The sequence below is a fragment of the Podarcis erhardii genome (genome assembly GCF_964252035.2).
Source record: "Podarcis erhardii genome assembly, chromosome: Z".
NCBI lineage: Eukaryota > Metazoa > Chordata > Lepidosauria > Squamata > Lacertidae > Podarcis > Podarcis erhardii.
In genome coordinates, this window is record NC_138504.1 from 29,727,110 (window position 1) to 29,749,444 (window position 22,335).

The window sequence follows — 22,335 nt, forward strand, 5'->3', positions numbered from 1 at the left end:
ACAGCAGGGATGGACACTGGGGAACGCAACCGGGAAAGGGGGGGGTTATTGGAATCCAAAGGGTGTTAAACTATACTTTATTCTTTTTTCTATCTTTTTTTTATTTTAACCTGTTCTGCATATTAAAGAGGGGAACTCGTGGAAGGTAGCGGGGTCGATTTTAGGGGATGGAAAAACATTTTTAACATTGGGTTAATCATAATAAGTTTAAAATTTGGGGTAAGAACTTGTTGAATCTATTTGAAGGAATTGGAATACAAAAGGGGGTGGGGCGGGGAAGTCCTGAAAGGATATCAATGAAAATAAGGTTATAAAATGGATGTTTTATTTTTCTTTTTTCTTTTTTCTGTTATATTTGAAAATGTTCAATAAATATTATTTTTTAAAAAAAAGGAATGTAGAAACTGAGGGGTATAACCGATTCAAAAGGAACAGACTAAACCAGGGGTTGTCAACCTGGTCCTTACCGCCCACAAGTGGGCATTTCAGGATTCTAGGTGGGTGGTAGGGGGTTCTACAGCACAAGCTGAATCCTTCTTCCCTAGAGCACTGGTGGGCGGTAAGGAAATTTTACCATCAAGAAAGATGCATTAGTGGGCGCTGGGAATAAAAAAGTTGACTACCCCCAAAGTAAACAAAAAGAGAGGAGAAGCAATATATGTAAAAGATTATCTCTTCACAAGTATATACAATTACCTGGAGCATGGAAGGCAGATTGATATATGGGTAAAAAATGTACAAGAGTGAAACAAGAGTGACCTATTTGCCTTCCTACAGCAGATTGCAAAACATTCAAAAAAGTGAGATAAACGGTAGAAAGAATGGGAGACTTCTCCTGCCCTGGGGGGGCGGGGTGGGTAGGACTCAAGCCCAACAGCTTCAAGTTATAAGAAAGGAGATTCTGAGTAAACATCCTGGGGAGAACTTTCTGATAGTAAGATCTGTTCAACAATGGAGTGGATTCCCTGTGAATCATAGAATTGTCAAGTTAAGGGATCCTGTGGGTTATCTAGCTGAATTCCCTCCAGTGCAGGAATCTCAACTAAAGCATCACTGACAGATAACCATCCAACCTCTGCTTAGAAACCTCCAATGAAGGAGAATCCACCACATCCTATGAGACATGAGAAATAAACATGAGGCTGCTCTTTTAAGCAGCAGCACTCAGCAATATTGCAACATCCATTCCTTGTTCAATGATGGTGGTTCCCAATTAGCTAAGTATAGCAGACCCCTCCCCTTCTTTTTCAAAAGCCAACCCCCTACTTTTGGAAATCATGTTATCACATGACCCACGTAAGATGCCACCCCCTGTCAAAAAAGCAGGCTGTCCCGGACACTTGATGCGTATGTGCCATGAACCACCAATTGGGAACCATTAGGCTAGGATTTTGCAAATAATTATTTGCCCCACTTCCAACAGAGTTATCACAGAAAAACATCCTACAGATGTTGCTGGGCTCCAGGATTCATATTCTCACCATCCCTGACTATGAGCCATGCTACCTGGGGCTGACAGAAGCTGGAATCCAACAATGTCTGATGGCTACACACTAGCCACCCCTAACTTGAAGTAACAAAGTAAAGCAGAGAGGGAAAACATGTTTTACATAATGAGGGATTCGATATTTTGTTGCTCTGAAGCTTTAAGAAAATTCCCAGGAATGAGTTCTTGACAAAAGGAACAAAAATAATTTCCAGTTTTATCCCAGTTTCACTGAAATTACAAGTTTCAATGCTTCTAGGTAGCGTGTACAGGCAGTATCCTAGCTAAATTTTAATATACACGGTATGCTGTTAGAATATTTCATAATTTGTGGAATAAGTTACCTTTAGGCAAGCTTTTCATATCAACTTCATTTTCGGAGTTTTCATTTGAAACATCTTGATTTGTGGTTTCATCTAAGGTCTGTTCATCATCTGAGCCAACATACTTTGTTACAACTGTAGGTTTCCTGCATGAGCAGCAGACACATATATTTATACTACAAACAGTACATGTGAAGCCAAATTATCTCCACTATTTATCAAAACATTCTTTTAGATAACAGAATCTAGTGAATAGTATTATATAGATAGGCAATATAATGGCCAATGAAACTGAGCTGTAAGATGTGCAGATTACAAACACTGAAAATATAATGCCAAATTTACATAATGCTGTATTAATTACCCATTACTATTTTTATTAGTATGTGTACTGTTTATATGCCAAAGTGGCTTATAACTAAGAAAGTCATATTTGACCCATTTTTGAAAGCTTAAAGGCTGACTGAATTACATGGTTAGAAAAAGAAAACAAGAAATACCGCTATCTATACCTTCATTTATTAGTTCATTCATTCATTCAATTTATATACCACCTGGAATAGGCATAGGCAAACTTGGCCCTCCAGATGTTTTGAGACTACAATTCCCATCATCCCTGACCACTGGTCCTGTTAAATAGGGATGATGGGAGTTGTCCCAAAACATCTGGAGGGCCGAGTTTGCCTATGACTGACCTGGAGTATTAATTCCGTATTTGTAGTGAATCTATTAAATATTTAGGTATGCCTATACCAAAAGATATAACTCAATTAAAGGTAACAGTAAAGGGACCCCTGACGGTTAAGTCCAGTCGTGGACGATTCTGGGGTTGCGGCGCTCATCTTGCTTTACTGGCCGAGGGAGCCGGCGTACGGCTTCCAGGTCATGTGGCTAGCATAACTAAGCTGCTTCTGGTGAACCAGAGCAACACACGGAAACACCGTTTACCCTCCCACCGGAGAAGTACCTATTTATCTACTTGCACTTTGACGTGCTTTCGAACTGCTAGGTGGGCAGGAGCAAGGACCGAGCAACCGGAGATTACACCGTCGTGGGGATTCGAACCACCAACCTTCTGATCGGCAAGCCTTAGGCTCTGTGATTTAGACCACAGTGCCACCCGCGTCCCTTATAACTCAATTAGTAATATGCAATTTAAATAAAATATAAAGAGAGGTTTCTTCAGATATTGACAGATGGGAATCATTAAACTTTACTCCTTTGGGGAAGGTGACTGCTCTCAAAATGAACATTATTCCCAGATTAATTTATATTCTAAGAGGAATCCTAGTTCATCTATCTGGAAAGTATTTTCAGAAAATAAAAAAAATTCTAGGGAGAGAGTCTTCGATTCTGAGAATATCTTTACAGAAAATGCAATTACAAATTAAGGAGGAAGGATTCAGGATTCTGAATCTGGAGCTATATTATCATGCATATTTATTGTAAAGTATTAAATGATGAAAGCCAACAATTGGTGTTACAGTGGTACCTCAGATTACATACGCTTCAGGTTACATATGCTTCAGGTTACAGACTCTGCTAACCGAGAAATAGTGCTTCAGGTTAAGAACTTTGCTTCAGGTTGAGAACAGAAATCATGCTCTGGCGGCGCAGCAGCAGCAGGAGGCCCCATTAGCTAAAGTGGTGCTTCAGGTTAAGAACAGTTTCAGGTTAAGTACAGACCTCCGGAACAAATTAAGTACTTAACCCAAAGTACCACTGTATTTTTCCAATTTGGACAACTTTGGAATATACACATATAGCACTTTTGTTTGGATAAACAGTATGAGGATCAAAATACATTAGAACTCTGGTATCTCTGGAAATAATTAGAGTGGTATCTTGGTTCTCGAACTTAATCTGTTCCGGCAGTACGTTTGACTCCCAAAACCATTTGAAAACCAAGGCGTGGATTCCGATTGGCTGCAGGAGCTTCCTGCACTCAAGCGGAAGCCACGTCAAACATTTGGCTTCTGAAAAACGTTCAGAAACCAGAAAACTTACTTCAAGGTTTGCAGCGTTTGGGAGCCAAAACGTACAAGTACCAAGGCATTCAAGAACCAAGGTACGACTGTATGTCTGTTAGAAAGTTATGGAATGTGATGCCTAATAAAAACAACTTGACCCCTTTTCCCACGGTCAATTGACTTTACGGAGAAAGCCATCAAAAATTAAGAAAAATATGGTGTTAAGGAAAATTGGATGGACATGGATGTATTGACTTTGGATCAACTGAAATATGACAATGAATTTTTACATTGTGTTATGAGATAAATATAAGCTATCGGATGTAATTCAATGGCAATATTTACAACTACAACATTTTTTAACAATTATGTTTGGACCAGCAGCATTTTCAGCTTCTGAGACACCTGAGATACTAAAAAAACTGGTTAAATCCTTTAGAACTAAAAAAACCCATGATTACTTTTTAAAGATATTTGTTACAAATAAATCAATTTCATATGGAGATGTTAAGAAATGAATGGAATAAAGAATTGGAGGTTCCTATATTGCCTTGACAATGGGAGTGTTTTAACTTCTATAGCAAGGGTGTCAATGAACCTTAAATCATTACTTACACAACAGAAAATAATATTTAGAATTTATTGGTCTCCACTACGTTTGTATAGAAAAGGACTGTCTTGAGACAGCAGTATGTTGGAAATAATGCTTCTTTAAAACACACATTTTTACAATGTCCTATACTTACTATGTTTTGGAAAAAAGTAGTGAATTATATAAATACGTCTGTGCAAAAAAAGCTAAAATTTTCAGATGATGTTCTTTTGAACTACATACCTACTATATGGAATTTGACAACTGGACAACGTAATTGAATTCTCCGTGCCCTTACTATGGCCAAAAGACTGATATTGCTGCACTGGAGCGATAAATGTATGGCTCCACTTATTCAATGGATTGAAGCTGACTACTGTTGCCACCTATGAGCAGATTGCTTATTGACGTAGACTTTGCATGGATATGTATAATGAAATTTGGAACTCATTTATACAAAATACAGTAGGTTTAAAATTGTGTTTGTTACCTGTTAATATTTGTTTTAGTAATATACAACACTTCTTTCTCTTTCTTCATTTTTTATATAAAAAAACCTCACTTTTTATGTTTTGTATTTAAGTTTTTAAAAATAAATAAGAATTTAAGGAGGGGTTATACACCACCCTTCTTCCAAGGATCACAGGGCAGGTTACAGTATAAAAACAGAAAAATATGCAACATAGTAACATGTACTATTTCTTAATCCACCATGGATTCTAACAGACAATGAGTTGTTCCTTCAGACTCACTGTAGCAAGCAATTCAAACTGGTAAACAGAATATCAAACTAACCTTTTGGAACGTGGTGAACATAACGATTTGGACTTTTCAGAAGAGCTGCTACCCTGAATATGAAAGGGAGAGGAAACACAAAATCGCAAGTCATATACTATTAAACATCCCTATGCATGCACATCAATTTATACATAACTTACTATGAAGTTTAAGGACAACTCTACCCTACTTTTATATATGTAAATGTAACTAACTGGGCTTGTGCTTTAGATATAAACTATAAAATGCAATGGAATTAAATAATTGTATAAAAGTAAACACTAGACTTCAAATCTTGATGATCTTACCAACTGCTTTCAGCCACATTAATAAAGTATAGCAAGGGCAGGAAGGTTTGCACATCTGTAAATCTCATACAGGAAAGCACTGTCCATATGAACAATATAGTTTGCATGAATATTATGAACCACAGGCCAGAACATACAATCTTTCTAGGTTAAGTAATCCTAAAATCAGTAAAATTATCATCCTCCACAAAATTAAAAGTCACAGTTGAGATGCTTAATGGGCACAAACAATTTATTAAAATTATTTGTAAGAAGAAAATTGCCTCTGAAACAAAAAACCAGAAACCAATAGCTGGATCTCATAAAAATGAAAGAACTGAAAAAATACTGAATTTATATGCTGAATATAAGATAATTCCTCAAGTTTTCAAAATACAAAAAAACCAACAACCAAGTTATTATTGTTGTGGTTCATTTGTTATCACTGGCTTATTAAAGCTGCACTATACATCCTGGGAATTTCCAAAATTATAAACAAAATTATTTCTAAATAGATACTCTATACAAATTCACTCTTACACACCATGGAGAAAGTAACCTAAGCAATCTGAGCTCATATGAAATCAATCACCACTTTCCACAACTGTTTTTCATTATTATAAACTAAGCTACTAAATTGTTCTTACTTCTTCCCTGCAGTTTTCCATTGGAGTTGGAACTGGAGTTGGAATATTTTCCATCATAGCAAATTTATCTGTAAGAAACGGATGGAATATGTTCACGCGTAAAGATGGATAGTAATGATTCAAAATACACAAAACAGCAACAATGCATATAACTACACTGTAGGCAAAGTACTGTACTATCTTCCACAAATGACTCAAACAGATCCTGGCTGGGTTGTATTTATTTAGTACTAGATCAAATCAGAAAGAAACACTAAAAACCAAGGATTCTCTTCAGAAAATAAAATCAGATTGTCACAGAGTACCTTTAGAAAGTGACAACCAACAATGCAGGCCGATTCCCCATTTCCCTCTGGAAAAAGTGGGGGACAAGGGAGAGAGTGAGAGGAGTGTCAGCTACTAATGAACAAAGGGGTACTTCTTCCCAAAGGTACACAACAGTACATGCTCCCCCCACCCAGTGTTTGAAACTCCCCTTGTTCTAGGTGCATTTTGCAACAGGGAATTTCATTAGTGCGAGCTGTTTCTGAGCTCTGGGTACAGTATTGCGCCTAAGATTTCAGATTAAACCTGAAGAGTGGAAGGAAGACCTTTTTCTGCCTCCCCTCTTCCAGCTACTCTCTGAAGACTAGAGAAGAGAATATTAGGGGGGTGGGCAAGTGAAAGACTAGACCATTTGAAAAATGAACACAATATTTTAGCTGCAGTTCATTCATTTTTAGCTTTGCATTCTTGTTATAAAAAAGTATGCCTAGACACTTCATTCTTGCGGCCATAATCTAGGTTTAAGGTGCCATTTAGCTTCTGGCTTTCATATCTCAATTTCTAACACTGCCCCCACCCTCCACATTTCCATGGCAACCACATTTTTTGCTTAGACAAAAATTAATCCATATCTGCAGTTTGTGGAAAAGAGTGATTCTCCAATGCAAAAACAGATGGTCATCATTTTTAGCACCAATATTTGCATAAAAATGTAAATCAGTCAGACTGTTATTGTTTACAGCCAAGGGCAATTTATAATGTAAATCAAAAAACAAACGCAAGAATAAGATAAATCATTCAATTTTTCAGAACTGCAAATTATCAAAAATTAAAGTTATAAAGTTCTCCTGATTATTTACATTTTAAAAATACCCTTGACAGGCAACAGAGTTTTGAGTCAAAAAGGTTCAGCATAACTTTCTCATTGCTAGGACATATAAGGCTACTCTGAAAGTAGCTTTATATGTTCCTCATTTACCCAGCTTTGGGAATGCAGTGCAAGGGCTCTGTATTGTGCCGGAGCCCTCATGTCTCCTTCCCAAAGCTTGGCAGAATCCCAGTGTCCTGGCGCTGTCTTCCCAAAGCCCAGTAAGCATGGTGGCACCTTCCTTACCAGCTTCCAGCAAGGCACCTCCTCACTTACCAGGTCCTAAGACAATCTCAAGACCCTCCTGTGACCTTCCCAGACTCCAGTAAGCAGTCCTCCACCTGCAAGAGGGTGGTTCCAGGGGTTCCTGACTTTGTGCAATCTCGCCTTTGCACAAGGACCCAACCCTCGTGAAAGTGGTGGGCCTATACCTGTACCTATAATATCTAGCCTCTCAAATCCCAAATGCAAACTACTAGACACTAGTACAGTGGTGCCTCACAAGACGAAATTGATCCGTTCCGTGAGGCTCTTTGTATAGCGGTTTTTTCGTCTTGCGAAGCAAGCCCATTGACAGCTTAGCGGATTAGCGCTATTAGCAGTTTAGCGGCTTTTAGCAGATCAGCTGATAAGCGGCTTAGGGCTTAGGAAAAGGGGGGGGGAGGGAAAAAACCTCGCAGGAACTCACAAGACATTTTCGTCTTGTGAAGCAAGCCCATAGGGAAATTCATTTTGCGAAGCGCCTCCAAAACGGAAAACCCTTTCGTCTAGCGGGTTTTCCGTCTTGCGAGGCGTTCGTCTTGCGGGGCACCACTGTAATCTAAAGAGATACTGAACATCAAGTAACCTGAAAACTGAAAGAATGAAGACAGAAAAAAAAGAAAGCTGGAAGGCTGCAATACTGTGTCCAGCACAACACTTTCATCTACTTGAAATGATTTGTTTTTCTTCATGTAACATGTTCAGTTTTGTTTTCATACATGAGCAGACCTTGTCACACAAACCTTGCCCATGTATGAAAGAATCCCTACTCACTCATATCTTAGTAGGGGGTTTATTTTACAGTAATTAGCATTAATCATTACAATTCCCCAGATCTGATAATGTAGCAGTTATTTCTATGTTATTTTGCAACAGTTTCTGAATTAGCCACAAAACTCCTAGCAACATTCAACATAATACATGAGAACTAAGGTTGGCATGGGCAGAAAGGTAATACCATATACTACTTAGAGCTGTGTAAGCAGAACTAATATAAAGAACTATGGAAACACTGAACACAGACTAAGGTAAACATATTTGACATATTTATTAACATATTTATTAATAAAGTGAATGATTTAGTCATATTGGTGGCAAGATCAGCCAGAATGAGCAGTTTAGGATGCAGCTAATTCCTGGCTAAGCCAGCATTAAGTCTTCAACTCCAGCTCAGGAAAAACACACCAGCATAATTTGCTCATCCTGGCTCAGTCCAGCTTAGTGTAAGGCCCCAAAAGGTGTTCCAGGAGTGTAGCGATACCAGAAAGGAGGTGCTTAGGCTGGATCTGAAGCCTGTTCAGCTCAGTCATGTGACCCAGCCTATAACACTATTCTAAAGGCTTGTTTTCCATCCACCAGGCTTAGGCACAGCAGGGGGTTGGATCTGGTGCAGATTAACTTATACAAACTTACTCTGCACAAGGTTACTCCCTAAAGTTACAGATGCCTAAACCAGTGTTTCCCAACCTTGAGTCTCCAGCTGCTGTTGGACTACAATTCCCATCATCCCTGACCATTGGTCTTGCTAGCAAGGGATGATGGGAGTTGTAGTCCAAAAACAGTTGGAGACCCAAGGTTGGGAAACACTGGCCTAAACAATACATCAAAGAAGGTACAACTCACCTCTCAGAGTCATCAAGAATTATATTTCAGAACTAAATAGTTTTGCTGAATGGCATGACAGAATGAACATACAAGGAGCACAGATCTGAACAGGTTTTAAATAGTAAGGCTGTTTTACCTATAGGTAATCTTGGAGGAGACTTTGCATCCTCAGATTCTTCTGATGAGTGAGCCAAAAAGTCATGAAGCTTCTGCACCAATGTAGTCAACTTGCTTTCACTGTTTAAAAAAAAATGCACCATTTGAATGTTTGCCTTTTTGTAAATATTGTCAGTGTGTAGCAAGGTCTATTTCCATTATGACATGCAATCTCAAACTGTCTCAAAAATAGCAGTGTCCAGTTTTTGAGACATCTCTTGGGTTAAGAAACAAATATAAGCCTCAAGTGAAAGGGGGAGTGAAGGATGGGGGGAGAAACAAACTCATTCTGTTCTCCTGTCTTCCAAGGTCTACAAACTTGACTGCTATGCATGTTCTATCTACCTCCTTGGAATGTTCTATGCCCCAATATCTGAGAAGCCTAATGACATTCTCGTCAAACCATTTCAGGGTCAGGACTAGGCCTGGGTGATGTAGCAACTTATCGCCCAGGATCAGTATGAGGAACAGACCACAATGAAAGCCTCACTCAACAATATATCACTGGCGAAACTGCCGCTGCTCCTAAGACCCTCTGCTGTTAGCTACTGTAGCCTGGTCCAACTTCAGGGAGAAAGGTGCAGAGTAGCCTGCCAACCCTGCACAAGCGAAGGCAACCTCAGAAAGGAGCCCTGAGACAGGGACATCAGGGCTGGCTCAGGAGGTGAGCAGCAGGCTGGAGTCAACTGCATTGGCCCCAGCCCACCATATGTTTGGGTGAAAGTGCCTCAGCTCTCGATGAGAACTAAAGCAGTTTCACCCCAAACACGATGTTTGGCTGATGATACATTGCAATGTTGAAAACCTAACATTGCCCAGCCCTAGTCAGGACCAGTGTTAGAAACTCAAATATATGAGCTAGGTGCCAAATGGCTCCTTAAACCAGGGTTACTTTCACCAAAACGTAATGTCTAGTTGCCATTTTGGAGCCAGAAGGCTCAAAAGTTGTATCTTTCCATTCAACTTTTTGGTTCCTGAAATTCATTCTGATTGTACAGATAAAATATCATGGATAGAATTCCAAAAATGTGTTGGTCTGTGAAAACCGGCAAAATCCAAGGATCCCAAGGCATGAACCTCCAGATAGTGGAGACATCAGGTACCATCCTGGTGCCCAGGCATCTTCAATTGGTCACAAGTGGCTGATAGCCATGTGCAAAATGCACTTGGTGCCTGGTTAATTTCCAAAGCTGGTCAGGACTAATTCTGACAAGTTAAATCAACAAAGAACAGTTCCATCCATGGACACTCCAAAAAGTATTCAACAAAATTTAACAAATGTACCCCTTTTGCATGCAGTGTCTGCAAATGAGAGCATATAACTGGGATGTGAAATTTCTCTGTGTGCAGAGCCCACCACATGGATCAAGAGCTTTAAAATACAGCTTCTGCTACATTATCATGCCCATAATAATAATAATAATATATTTATATCCCGCCCTCCCCAGCCGAAACTGGGCTCAGAGCGGCTAACAACAGTAAAATAATACAGCATTCTAAAATCAATTCATTATAAAATCAGTTCAAATCAAATTGATGGCAACCATTGGGCTAGAGTTCTGTGAAGAGTTACCAAAGGAGAGGGTCAGGCTGTGCCTTGGCCAAAGGACTGGTGGAACAGCTCTGTCTTGCAGGCCCTGCGGAAAGATGTCAAATCCCGCAGGGCCCTAGTCTCTTGTGACAGAGCATTCTACCAGATTGGAGCCACAGCCCAAAAAGCCCTGGTTCTGGTTGAGACCAGCCTAACCTCTCTATGGCCTGGGACCTCCAAGGTGTTTTTGTTTGAAGACCATAAGGTCCTCCAGGGGACATACCAAGAGAGGCGTTCCCAAAGGTACAAGGGTCCTAGGCCGTATAGGGCTTTAAAAGTTAAAACCAGCACCTTGAACCTGATCCTATACTCCACCAGGAGCCAGTGCAGCTGGTAGATAACTCCTCTTCCAAGAATAATCTAGCTGAGGATGAAACACAATCTTAACATTTTCCTCAAAATATAACATACGAGAACCACTCTAATCAGCACAATAAATAACAACAACAACAACAACAACAACAACAATTTGAATCCCGCCCTCCCCGGCCAACGCCAGGCTCAGAGCGGCTAACATCATAAAAACAACACAATATGTATAGAAACAGACATCAGTTAATTAAAATACAAGTTAAAATCTTGTGGTGGCAATTATCAGGTTGGTATTGAGAGTGGTTAATATTTGCCAGGACCAACTGTTTCCACTGAGCATACAAGGACCTGTGACCAGGTTGGGGGCCTCCTTCAGGTTTATTTTATACAAAGGAAAATAAGTCAAACTGCATCCTGCCCAAAGGCCTGGGGGAACAGCTCCGTCTTGCAGGCCCTTAAGAAAGATGTTGAATCACACAGGGCCCTAGTCTCTTGTGGGAGAGCGTTCCACCAGGCTGGGGCAATGGCCGAAAAGGCCCTGGCTCTGGTCGATGCCAGTCTAATTTCCCTGGGGCCCGGAATCTTCAAAGTGTTGTTCTTAGCAGACCGTAAGGTCCCCCGTGGGGCATACCAGAAGACGCAGTCCCCTAGGTACGAGGGTCCTAGGCCGTATAGGGCTTTAAAGGTTAAAACCAGCACCTTAAACCTGATCCTGTACTCCACCGGGAGCCAGAGCAGTTGCTACAGCACTGGGTGAATGTGATCCCGTGGCAGAGACCCCGTAAGGAGTGTCACCATGGCATTCTGCACCCGCTGGAACTTCTGGGTCAGCTTCAAGGGCAGCCCCATATAAAGTGAGTTACAATAATCAAGCCTGGAGGTGACCATTGCATGGATCACAGTGGCAAGGTCAGGGCAAAAGAGGTAAGGCACCAACTGCTTAGCTTGGCAGAGATGAAAAAATGCCGCCTTTGTTGTAGCTGTAACCTGCACCTCCATAGAAAGGGAGGCATCGAAGATTACACCCAAACTCTTGACGGAAGGCGCTGGCACTAATTGCGCCCCCGCAAGGGATGGGAGTTGGTCCCCCCAACCCCGTATCATTCCAAACCAGCCAAAGGACCTCTGTCTTCCAAGGATTTAACTTCAACCGGCTCCCACGTAGCCATCCAACCACAGCTTCCAAACATCTAATCAGTGTGTCTGGGGCTGAGCCGGGATGGCATTCCATCAACAGATAAGAGCTGGGTGTCATCAGTATACTGATGGCAACCCAAACCAAAATTCCGGACAAGCTGGGCAAGGGAGCACATAAAGATGTTGAAAAGCACTGGGGAGAGAATTGCACGCTGCAGTACTACACACACCAAGGAGTAGTGCGACAACAGCTCCCCCTCCCGTCCACCCTCAGTCCCCAACCAGAGAGGAATGAGCTCAGCCATTGAAGGTCTGTGCCCCGAATCCCCATTTCGGTGAGGGGGTGGTCTAGAAGTTCATGGTTGACTATGTCAAAGGCTGCTGACATATCTTAAAGAATCAACAGCCCCGACCCGCCTCAATCCAGCTGCCTACAGAAGTCATCTGTTAGGGCAGCCAGAGCCGTCTTGGTCCAATGACCAGAGCAAAAACCAGACTGGAATGGATCCAAAGCCGATTTTTCATCCAGAAATCCGCCAAGCTGTTCAGCAACTGGTCTCTCAACCACCTTACCCAGGAACAAAAGATTCAAAACTAGGTGGTACAGTGGTGCCCCGCAAGACGAATGCCTCGCAAGACGAAAAACTCGCTAGACGAAAGTGTTTTCCGTTTTTTGAGGTGCTTCGCAAGACGAATTTCCCTATGGGCTTGCTTCGCAAGACGAAACGTCTTGTGAGTTCTTGCGAGTTTGTTTCCTTTTTCTTAAAGCCGCTAAGCCGCTAAGCTGTTAATAGCCACTAAGCCACTAAGCCGCTAATAGCCATGCTTCGCAAGACGAAAAAACCGCAAGACGAAGAGACTCGCGGAACGGATTAATTTCGTCTTGCGAGGCACCACTGTAATTGGATAGATCTAAAGGATCTAATGATGTTTTATTTAAGAGCAAGCACACCACTGCCTCCTTCAATTCCCCAGGGAATGTCCCAGAGCCAAGGGACAAATTGATGATCTCACCCGGGGGGCCCGCACCTCGTCTGGACATGCTCTAATCAGCCAGGACAGACACGGGTCAACAGGTGGTGGGCTTTCTGGCACAGAGGAGTTTGTCCACCTCGGCTGGGAGTATCCGGTTGAAGTGGTCCAATAGTGGACCCAAGGACACTCGAGGAGCCTCCAGTTCCGTTATTGTATCCAAATTGGCAGGGAGGTCACGGTGGAGCGTCAGGACTTTTTCCGCAAAAAAAGCTTGCAAATGCCTAATAGCTATGCGCTTGACTCATATTTAAATTGGCTGTCCCTCTAGGGACATTAGAGACCTAATTATACTAAAAAGTTGCGCCGGGCGAGAGCTAGCGGGTGCAATGGAGGCTGAGAAGTAGGACTTCTTAGCAGCCTTCACTGCCATCTCATAGGTTTTCATAAACGCCCTAGAAGATGTTCTTGAGGCTCAGTTGCGGGCATCCTGCCATACTCGCTCTAGCCATCTGAGGTCCCGCTTCATTTTCCGGAGCTCCTCAATAAACCAGGGGGGCCAGTTTCTGCAGGGTCACAGAGGGCACCTAGATGCGATCTCATTGATGGCCGCCAAGAGCCAGGTATTCCAAACCTCAACAAGCTCAGTCAATGAGTCGCCAGGGGGAGCAGGATCCCACAGGGCCTGATGGAATCTATCAGGATCCATCAGCCTCTGCAGGCGAGCCCAAATAGGATCGCCACCTAAGCAGGGTAGGAGCAGGAAGTCAATCCTGGCTTTCAGAGCATAGTGATCAGACCATGGCAGCTCCATAGTGGGGGATGTGATCACATCTATGCCTGCGCCGAAGATCAGGCCCAGCGTGTGACCTGCTTTATGTGTGGGGCCCAAAACAAATGGAGAAAGCCCTAGTGTCACCGTGGAAGACACCAGATCCAGAGCCTGTAAGGAAGGGGCGGCATCTGCATGTACGTTGAAGTCCCCAATACCAACAGACTGGGGAACTCCAAGGCCCAGGCTGTCACCACCTCTAGCAGGTCTGACAGGGTCTCTGCTGGTACACTAGGTGGCCAGTACACCAGCAAGACAGCCAAGTTCTCCTCAGAACCCTACACCAGGCTAACACATTCAATGCCGGGGATCAACGACAATGATAGAGGCCTGAAAGAACAATCTTCCCGGATTAACAATACCAACCCACCCCACCCCCGACCCACAGTCCGCAACTGGTGGACAGAGAAACCTGGGGGCGCCATCTCTCGTAAGATAACTGTTTCTCCTTTGCGCACCCAGGTCTCCATTACACAAGCCAGGTCAACCCCCTGCAAGGTAAAGAAATCTCAAGGGGGGCGGTTTTGTTGCCTATAGACCTGGCATTGCACACCACCAGTGATGGAAGCGGGTGGTCCTTGCTCACCCTACCTTCGTCCCTGGGGATGGGGCGCAGGTAGAAAGGGTACAAGCATATCCATATCTCATACCCCTTCGCCTACAAGATCTGCCCCCACCGCCATACCTCCCTTGCCCTTCCACGATAGTAATTCCAAGCCCCATTATTGCCTCCTTTGATAGCATTGGTGTTATTATTAGAGCCTTATAAGCTGTGGTGTTGAGTATGGGGCCCACCCCCAGGCCCAAGGTGGAGAATGGGCTTCAAGGGGGAGCGGTCCTCCCCAATACTCACAGGCAGAGCAGCAGCAGCTCAAATCTTTCTTCAACCTATCTATTTTGGGAATTTAATTTTGCTTGTTACTTTGTCTCTATGATGGTGATTGGCCAATATAGAGCAAAAAGAAAGCAGAGACACTGGAAAGAAGAAAAAGCAACTCAGTACCCAGGTTCTAGATATCCCCCAATTTAATCTCTGCTGGTTGTCAAAAGGAAGAGCATATGGAAATATTTTAAAGCATTCTGTCTATAGATAAAAAATAAAAACATGAAAAAGGTATGGCAAAGAGATGTAAAGCCTGCTGGTAAGGAAGGAACACCAGTGTAAATAATAATCTATTTACTTCCTCTTACAGTGGTGCCCCGCAAGACGATTGCCTCGCTAAACAAAAAACCCGCAAGACGAAAGGGTTTTCCGATTTTTTAGCGGCTTCGCAAGACGAATTTCCCTATGGGCTTGCTTCGCAAGACGAAAGCCCATAGGGAAATCTCCGGGACAGCGGGAAACCCTCTTCCCACCGCAAGCCCCGGGAAGAGAGGAGAAGCTGCGTGCCTTCCCCTCTGTTCCCGGACCTGTCCTGAAGGCTTGCGGTGGGAGGTCCGGGAACAGAGGAGAAGGCGCACAGCTTCTCCTCTCTTCCCGGGGCTTGCGGTGGGAGGAGGGTTTTTCCTCCCCACCGCCAACATTCAGAAGGCTGTTCTGAAGGCTGGCGGTGGGAAGAAAAGCCCGCCTCCAGCCTTCAGAAGAGTTCCCCGCAGGGCTCCCCAAGCTGCAGATGTCTGCCCCGCGCGAGGGGCGCTCTGCTTCAGAGCGTCCCTCGCACCGGGCAGCAGGCTGCTATTCGCAGCCTAGGCAGCCCTGCAGGAACTCTTCTGAAGGCTGGCGGCGGGAGAAGGGCTTTTCTTCCCACCGCCAGCCTTCAGAAGGCTGTTCTGAAGCCTGGCAGTGGGGAGAAAAGCCCCCCCCCCCGCCTTCAGAAGAGGTCCGGGGACAGACTGTCCCCGGACCTGGTCTGAAGGCGGTCTCCCTAGGAACGCATTAATTGATTTTCAATGCATTCCTATGGGAAACTGTGCTTCGCAAGACGAAAAACTCGCAAGACGAAAAAACTTGCGGAACCAATTAATTTCGTCTTGCGAGGCACCACTGTATTCTGGTTTCACTTAAGGTCACACCTGTGCTGGGGATAGTAGTAGCCGTCTTAATGATCTGATACCCTCTCAATGGATGTCCAAAAAACCGCACCCAAATTCAAGTAATTAGAATATCTGTAAGGTTCAGGAAAACATTCTGAGGTTGACTGATGATGTCTTTGACCTCAAAGCACTGCTGGAAGGACCACAGGGCAAGGGGCATTGCTGAAAGCACCAAACAATGAAGTCACCAGGCTTTGACCTGTGCCATGATATCCCCCTCCTGTACCATGTACATGATAGGAAGGTGATGAAGCTTCAGACTCTGCTGCAGGAAGCCCAGGTGGGTGGGTGGGTGGGTGGGTGGGCAGCCAGACAGGACAATCTAACAGACAAACCCATCTACTTCCCCTGTAACAAAAAGGGTAAACTGGGTTACAGATAAGAGCAAACAATAAGAGTGGGAGCTGAAGCAATTTCCTGAGAAGTAGAGCTTACCTACTATGAGCTTTTTGTGCAGCAAAGGTGAGCTGAGGGGGTGGGATAAGGGAAATGATAATTTATAAAGTTAGATATGATGTGGAGCAAGTGGGTGGCTGGAGACATTTTTACTCCAAGTTTGCTCCAAGGCAGTTCTAGATTTTAGAGCCACCTGTCATTCTTTAGATGACAGGAACACTTCCAAGAGAACTGCACCAAGCTAACCTCACTTAAGAGGCCCATGAAGCAACACAGTGCAAGAGGGCATGCCTATATTGCATAGCTCCAGTGTTCGAAATTCCCTGAATGCCAGGGGCATTTCGCGCCCAACAACCATCCAATCATGACTTAGTTGAGATTTCTCATACCCTGACTGGCGCCTGACTTTTCCACCATCTAGCTGGCTGGGACTTCTCTCTGGAACAAATCATTTTTCCTTTCTCCCACCCCCAGAGAGGATGAGCATGTCCAAGCACAGGGCATGAAGGGGCCACCACTAACAGAGGGATGGAGACTGAGAAAGAATGAGACAGAGAAGTAGCAGGCAGCTGGCATTTGTGGGGAGGGGGAGAGTTGTTCCCAGCCCTGATCTGGCACCTGCTTTTTTCTCAGAAGACCCAAGTTCAATGGGGCTTCCCCCAAGCAAAACATGCACGGATTGGGGACCTGAATGGCTAAAACCATTTGTGTATGTAATTGTTAAGGCTAGGGTGAAAGGACACGTCACTGTTTTGTTATAAAAGTAGTAATTTTTTAAAAAGTATTTTCCCACCAAAAAGTGTGACGACAACAACTTTTGTCCTCTCCATTGTGTCTTTACCCTGTCATCCAAGGACAGAAGGCGGGGGGGGGGCATGCTTGGGAAATGTGCCACCACACTTGGTGAAAAGATAAAGAGAATATATTCCAGGGTTTTACTTCTTCGAAATCCCCTCACAAATCCATTCTTTTATATCTCTATTCTCCCTCCCAATTCTCCCATTTTTTTCTTTTAGGATTTGTTTAGTCGTTTAGTCATGTCCGAATCTTTGTGAGCCCATGGACCTTCTAGGATACATATATGTATTAAGAGTGCAATGGATATAGCAGGGAAAAATATTAATCTCCCCACTCTCCCCTATTTCTGCAGGTGTGGTGACTATTTTCATAATTCATATTGGCGAAGGAGAGGAACCAGCACTTTATTAAAATTAGTGCCAGTAGACTCCTTTAGACTCCTCCCCCTCAACCTCTTATCCCAACGAACACAAATTATTTCACAAGCAATTGACCTAAATCCATTTACTTTTACAAATATTATTATTAAATGAGTGGTTTGCATAATTAGGTTATCCAGAAATGCTAAGGAGAACAAGAATCTCCTACTTCTTTCCAAGATGGATTTTTGGGCGAGTAGAGAACAAAAGGAGATAAAGAGGGGGAGAAGAAATCCAGTTAATAAAAACAACAAGTCTTTCCAGAAGGCACTTTGTAGATTTTGTGCCAAGTAGAACTGATTTGTCCAGTTGAGAGATGGTGAAGGGGAATGTTTAAAATATATATATATAGTATTGTACAGTGGTATCTCGGGTTAAGTACTTAATTCGTTCCGGAGGTCTGTTCTTAACCTGAAACTGTTCTTAACCTGAAGCACCACTTTAGCTAATGGGGCCTCCTGCTGCTGCCGTGCCACTGGAGCACGATTTCTGTTCTCATCCTGAAGCAAAGTTCTTAACCTGAAGCACTATTTCTGGGTTAGCAGAGTTTGCAACCTGAAGCATATGTAACCTGAAGCGTATGTAACCCGAGGTACCACTGTGTATGGATATATGGTGCGGCTTTTGGGAAGTGGAGCAGAACAAAACAGTCGCCAGTTCTTCCTTGATTTAGGATGTGCCGATTTATTGAAATCAACTGTTTCTCTTCTTGGGGGCAGGGAGTGGGCTGAGGAGGGAGGAGGAGGAGGAGGAGGAGGAGGGGAGAAAAAGAAAAAGAAACCACATTTCTCAAGGCTCTGTATGCAGGCAACTCCCCATTTACGTGCATTTACGTGTGAATCACTGTAAAACTGGAAGTGGCACAAAAAGGGGCAAAAATGGCCCTAAGAGAGTATGACAAAGGCAAAAATGGTGCAAAAATAGCATCTAGCATTGCCAGGAGCCTTGGCAAGTGCAATACAGGCGCCTCTGCACCTATCTTTGAGACCTGTGGAGAGTTGGAAGTTTGAACTAAGAGCTTTGGAGGGAGCAACTGTGGTGGAGTTTGGGTTTTTTAAAGGGTTTCCAGAGGTTCAGAGTGTGTTTGCAGGCTTTTTCAATGGTGCTCCCAATATGCGCAATTTCTCTAAAACGCATGATGCCTCGGAACATAACCCTAGTTTAAATGGCGAGGTGCCTGTACTTAAGCTCTCCCCCAGTTGTCTCTAAGCTTAATTTAAAATGGAAGGGGGTGGGGGAAGAGAAACCTTGACAAGCAAAGGCAATCAAGGTTTTCTGTAAGGCAGAGAATTTTTTTTAATTTGTTCCACTTGTGTTTGGTATGTTAGCATGCGGGGATGACGGGGTTTTGAGACACGCGAAACGGCTAAGCCTTTTCTTGGGGGGGGTGAAGCAGCATGGGGGGGATATACAGTGGTACCTCGGGTTACAGACGCTTCAGGTTACAGACTCTGCTAACCCAGAAATAGTACCTCGGGTTAAGAACTTTGCTTCAGGGTGAGAACAGAAATCGCGCAGCAGCGGCGCGTCAGCAATGGGAGGCCCCATTAGCTAAAGTGGTGCTTCAGGTTAAGAACAGACCTCCAGAACGAATTAAGTTCTTAACTCGAGGTACCACTGTAGTAGAAACTCAGGTATATAAACTAATCGCCCAATGGCACCTTGAGTTACGGGCACCACAACAGAATGTCTAGGTGTCATTTTATTTTTGCAATGAAACATTATTACAATCATACCTTGGTTCTCAAGGGACGCGGGTGGCGCTGTGGGTAAAACCTCAGCGCCTAGGACTTGCCGATCGCATGGTTGGCGGTTCGAATCCCCGCAGCGGGGTGCGCTCCCGTCGTTCAGTCCCAGCGCCTGCCAACCTAGCAGTTCGAAAGCACCCTTGGGTGCAAGTAGATAAATAGGGACCACTTACCAGCTTATCTGGCTCGCCAGATGCAGCTTGTCACGCTGGCCACGTGACCCGGAAGTGTCTGCGGACAGCGCTGTCTCCCGGCCTATAGAGTGAGATGAGCGCACAACCCTAGAGTCTGGCAAGACTGGCCCGTACGGGCAGGGGTACCTTTACCTTTACCTTACCTTGGTTCTCAAATGCAATGCGGCTCAAACGTTTTGGTTCCTGAACGCCGCAAACCCAGAAGTAAGTGTTCTGGTTTGTGAACTTTCTTTGGAAGCCAAACGTCTGATGTGGCTTCCAACTGAGTGCAGGAATCTTCTGCAGCCAATCAGAAGCCGTGCTTTGGTTTTCGAACATTTTTGAAGTCGAACAGACTTCTGGAATGGATTCCATTTGAGAACCAAGGTACGACTGTACTATTATTGTTATTAATTTCATTTATATACCGCCTTATATTTCAAAGAAAAATATCAAAGTAATTTACATCACATTCAAACATCTAACAATCAAGAATAAAACAAATTCAAGCTTCAAGAAAAATATTTCAGATCATTCTCTAAGTGGTATTTTCTTTCCCCATATTGATTTACCTACTTAATTTATATAGCTGCCCCATAGAAGTACTCTAGGAAGCTCACTGGGTGATCTGGGGCCAGTCACAGCCTCTTAACCAACTTCACAAAGTGGTTGTAGGGATTAACTGAGGAGGAGGCTGAACTGTGTACTCCTTGGAGAAAAAGATAGGATATAAATGCTGTAAATAAGCCCTTCTGCTTACCTGCATAGGAAGCCTGGGGCCAGCCAGAGATATCAGTCACCACGCAGAGATCTCCACATGGTCGGAACTGGACCTGCACCAGTTGTTGGTCCAATTGAGGATATCTTACACTGTAGAATAGTCATCTAGGCTTCTCTTCAAACTATTACAGTGGTACCTCGGGTTACATACGCTTCAGGTTACATACGCTTCAGGTTACAGACTCCGCTAACCCAGAAATAGTGCTTCAGGTTAAGAACTTTGCTTCAGGATGAGAACAGAAATCGTGCTCCAGTGGCGCGGCAGCAGCAGGAGGCCCCATTAGCTAAAGTGGTGCTTCAGGTTAAGAACAGTTTCAGGTTAAGTACGGACCTCTGGAACGAATTAAGTACTTAACCCGAGGTACCACTGTATATAACTTCTTCTAAACAATATGTATTTTTGGGCTCTCTAACAGCCGGAAGATAGGGCAGGATGCAAACTTACAAATAAATAATTAAGTTGGTTTCTTTACAGTAATAGTATTCTTTTGTTTTACCATGTTTCTACCAAAGTCCATTAAAAATTGAAGATACTAATAACACACAAGTTGATTACTGCACTCTTCTTCAAAACATTGACCATAAATGTTATAAGAACTATGTAATTTCCATTATTAGCAATTATGAAATTCAAGACCTTGTGGGAACAGATTCCTAATAAAAACTTGCAGGCAAAGATTTATTTCTAATGTATGGTAGGACTTCAGCTTCCCTTACCTTTGCACCTGCTGGCCCTATCATCTCAGTTCAGTTCATTTTCCACTTGTTTATGTGAGCTACATCCCATCCCAAACCAGCAATCAACTTCCAAGTGTGCCTTGACTCCTTTTCTTCCTTTCCAAGGCTTGTCTACCATTCTTTTTCCACACAGTACAGCAACTTTACCAAAGGAACACATTTGTGTCTGCCACAAACCCCTATAACAGCTCGGTCTATTTCCAGACCCTTCAACACCATCACAAAAACCCCTAGTGGATTACAACCAGGGTGTATTTGATTTAAATCAAATCAATTTAAATCACGACTTATATCACTACAGTGGTACCTTGGGATGTGAACGGACCCCATTCTCATCCTGAATGGAACGTAAGACGCGATGGCGCGTCTGCGTGTTTTGCCGTTTCCGCGCATGTGTGTGATGTCATTTTGAGTGTCTGCGCATGCGCAAGCGGCAAAACCCGGAAGTAACATGCTCCATTACTTCCAGGTTGCCACCGAGTACAACCCAAAAGCGCTCAACCTGAAGCACATTCAACCCGAGGTATGACTGTAGTTAGTAAGACTTGATTTAAATCACTGGTCAGTAAGACTTGATTTAAATCATATTTTTTGACAGAAAGACTCATTCTTGCTGGTATAATCTTAATATTTACAACCATATGAAGGTTTCATTTTTGGAAGAATAAATTTTCAGAGTAGGTTTTAGAGATAACAAAAATGGTTATACTATTGGAAATACACAGATAATTATGAAATTATTGTGAGGTTTAATAAGTTAACTGTTTGTATTTGGACAACTTTTCTGCTGTACTTTATTGGAAGAAGAAAAAGAATCATTTCCTTAATAACAATTTAAGCCATTTCTTTAAAGCAATAACATTATAGCGTATGTATCCATGTTTGTTAACTGATGTGGTTAAACATTTTTTAATTAAAAAAAACTAAGTCTTGAGTTTTAGCACACATGAAAAACTTAAAACAAATCCATATTTCCTGATGAAAAGCCTTTGGACTATAATGTAACTTAAATAGAAAACTATCTTTAGAAAGATTTTTTCTCCAGAAGCATTTTATTTTAAAAATCTGATTTAAATTAAAAAAAATCCTTTTTAAAAAATCATTGATTACAATGATTACAATATAGATAAGGGTGGTCCAACATGCAAACCACAGTTTTTAGCGGCCCT

General features: G+C 43.0%; 1 protein-coding gene across 6 annotated transcripts in view; it reads right to left on the reverse strand.

The window, feature by feature from the left end:
• Positions 1-22,335, reverse strand: part of ATRX (ATRX chromatin remodeler) — a 98,339-nt gene that overhangs the window by 71,856 nt on the left and 4,148 nt on the right. For 5 of the 6 annotated variants that reach the window (XM_081846877.1, XM_081846873.1, XM_081846874.1 and 2 more), the window contains exons 2-5: positions 9,217-9,317; positions 6,083-6,150; positions 5,167-5,219; positions 1,831-1,955 (exon numbers count right to left, since the gene is read on the reverse strand). In XM_081846877.1, coding sequence (XP_081703003.1) covers positions 1,831-1,955; positions 5,167-5,219; positions 6,083-6,150; positions 9,217-9,317 — 347 coding nt within the window. Of the gene's footprint in view, positions 1-1,830; positions 1,956-5,166; positions 5,220-6,082; positions 6,151-9,216; positions 9,318-22,335 lie in introns of those variants that run through there. The other variant, XM_081846876.1, reaches the window with a different exon arrangement.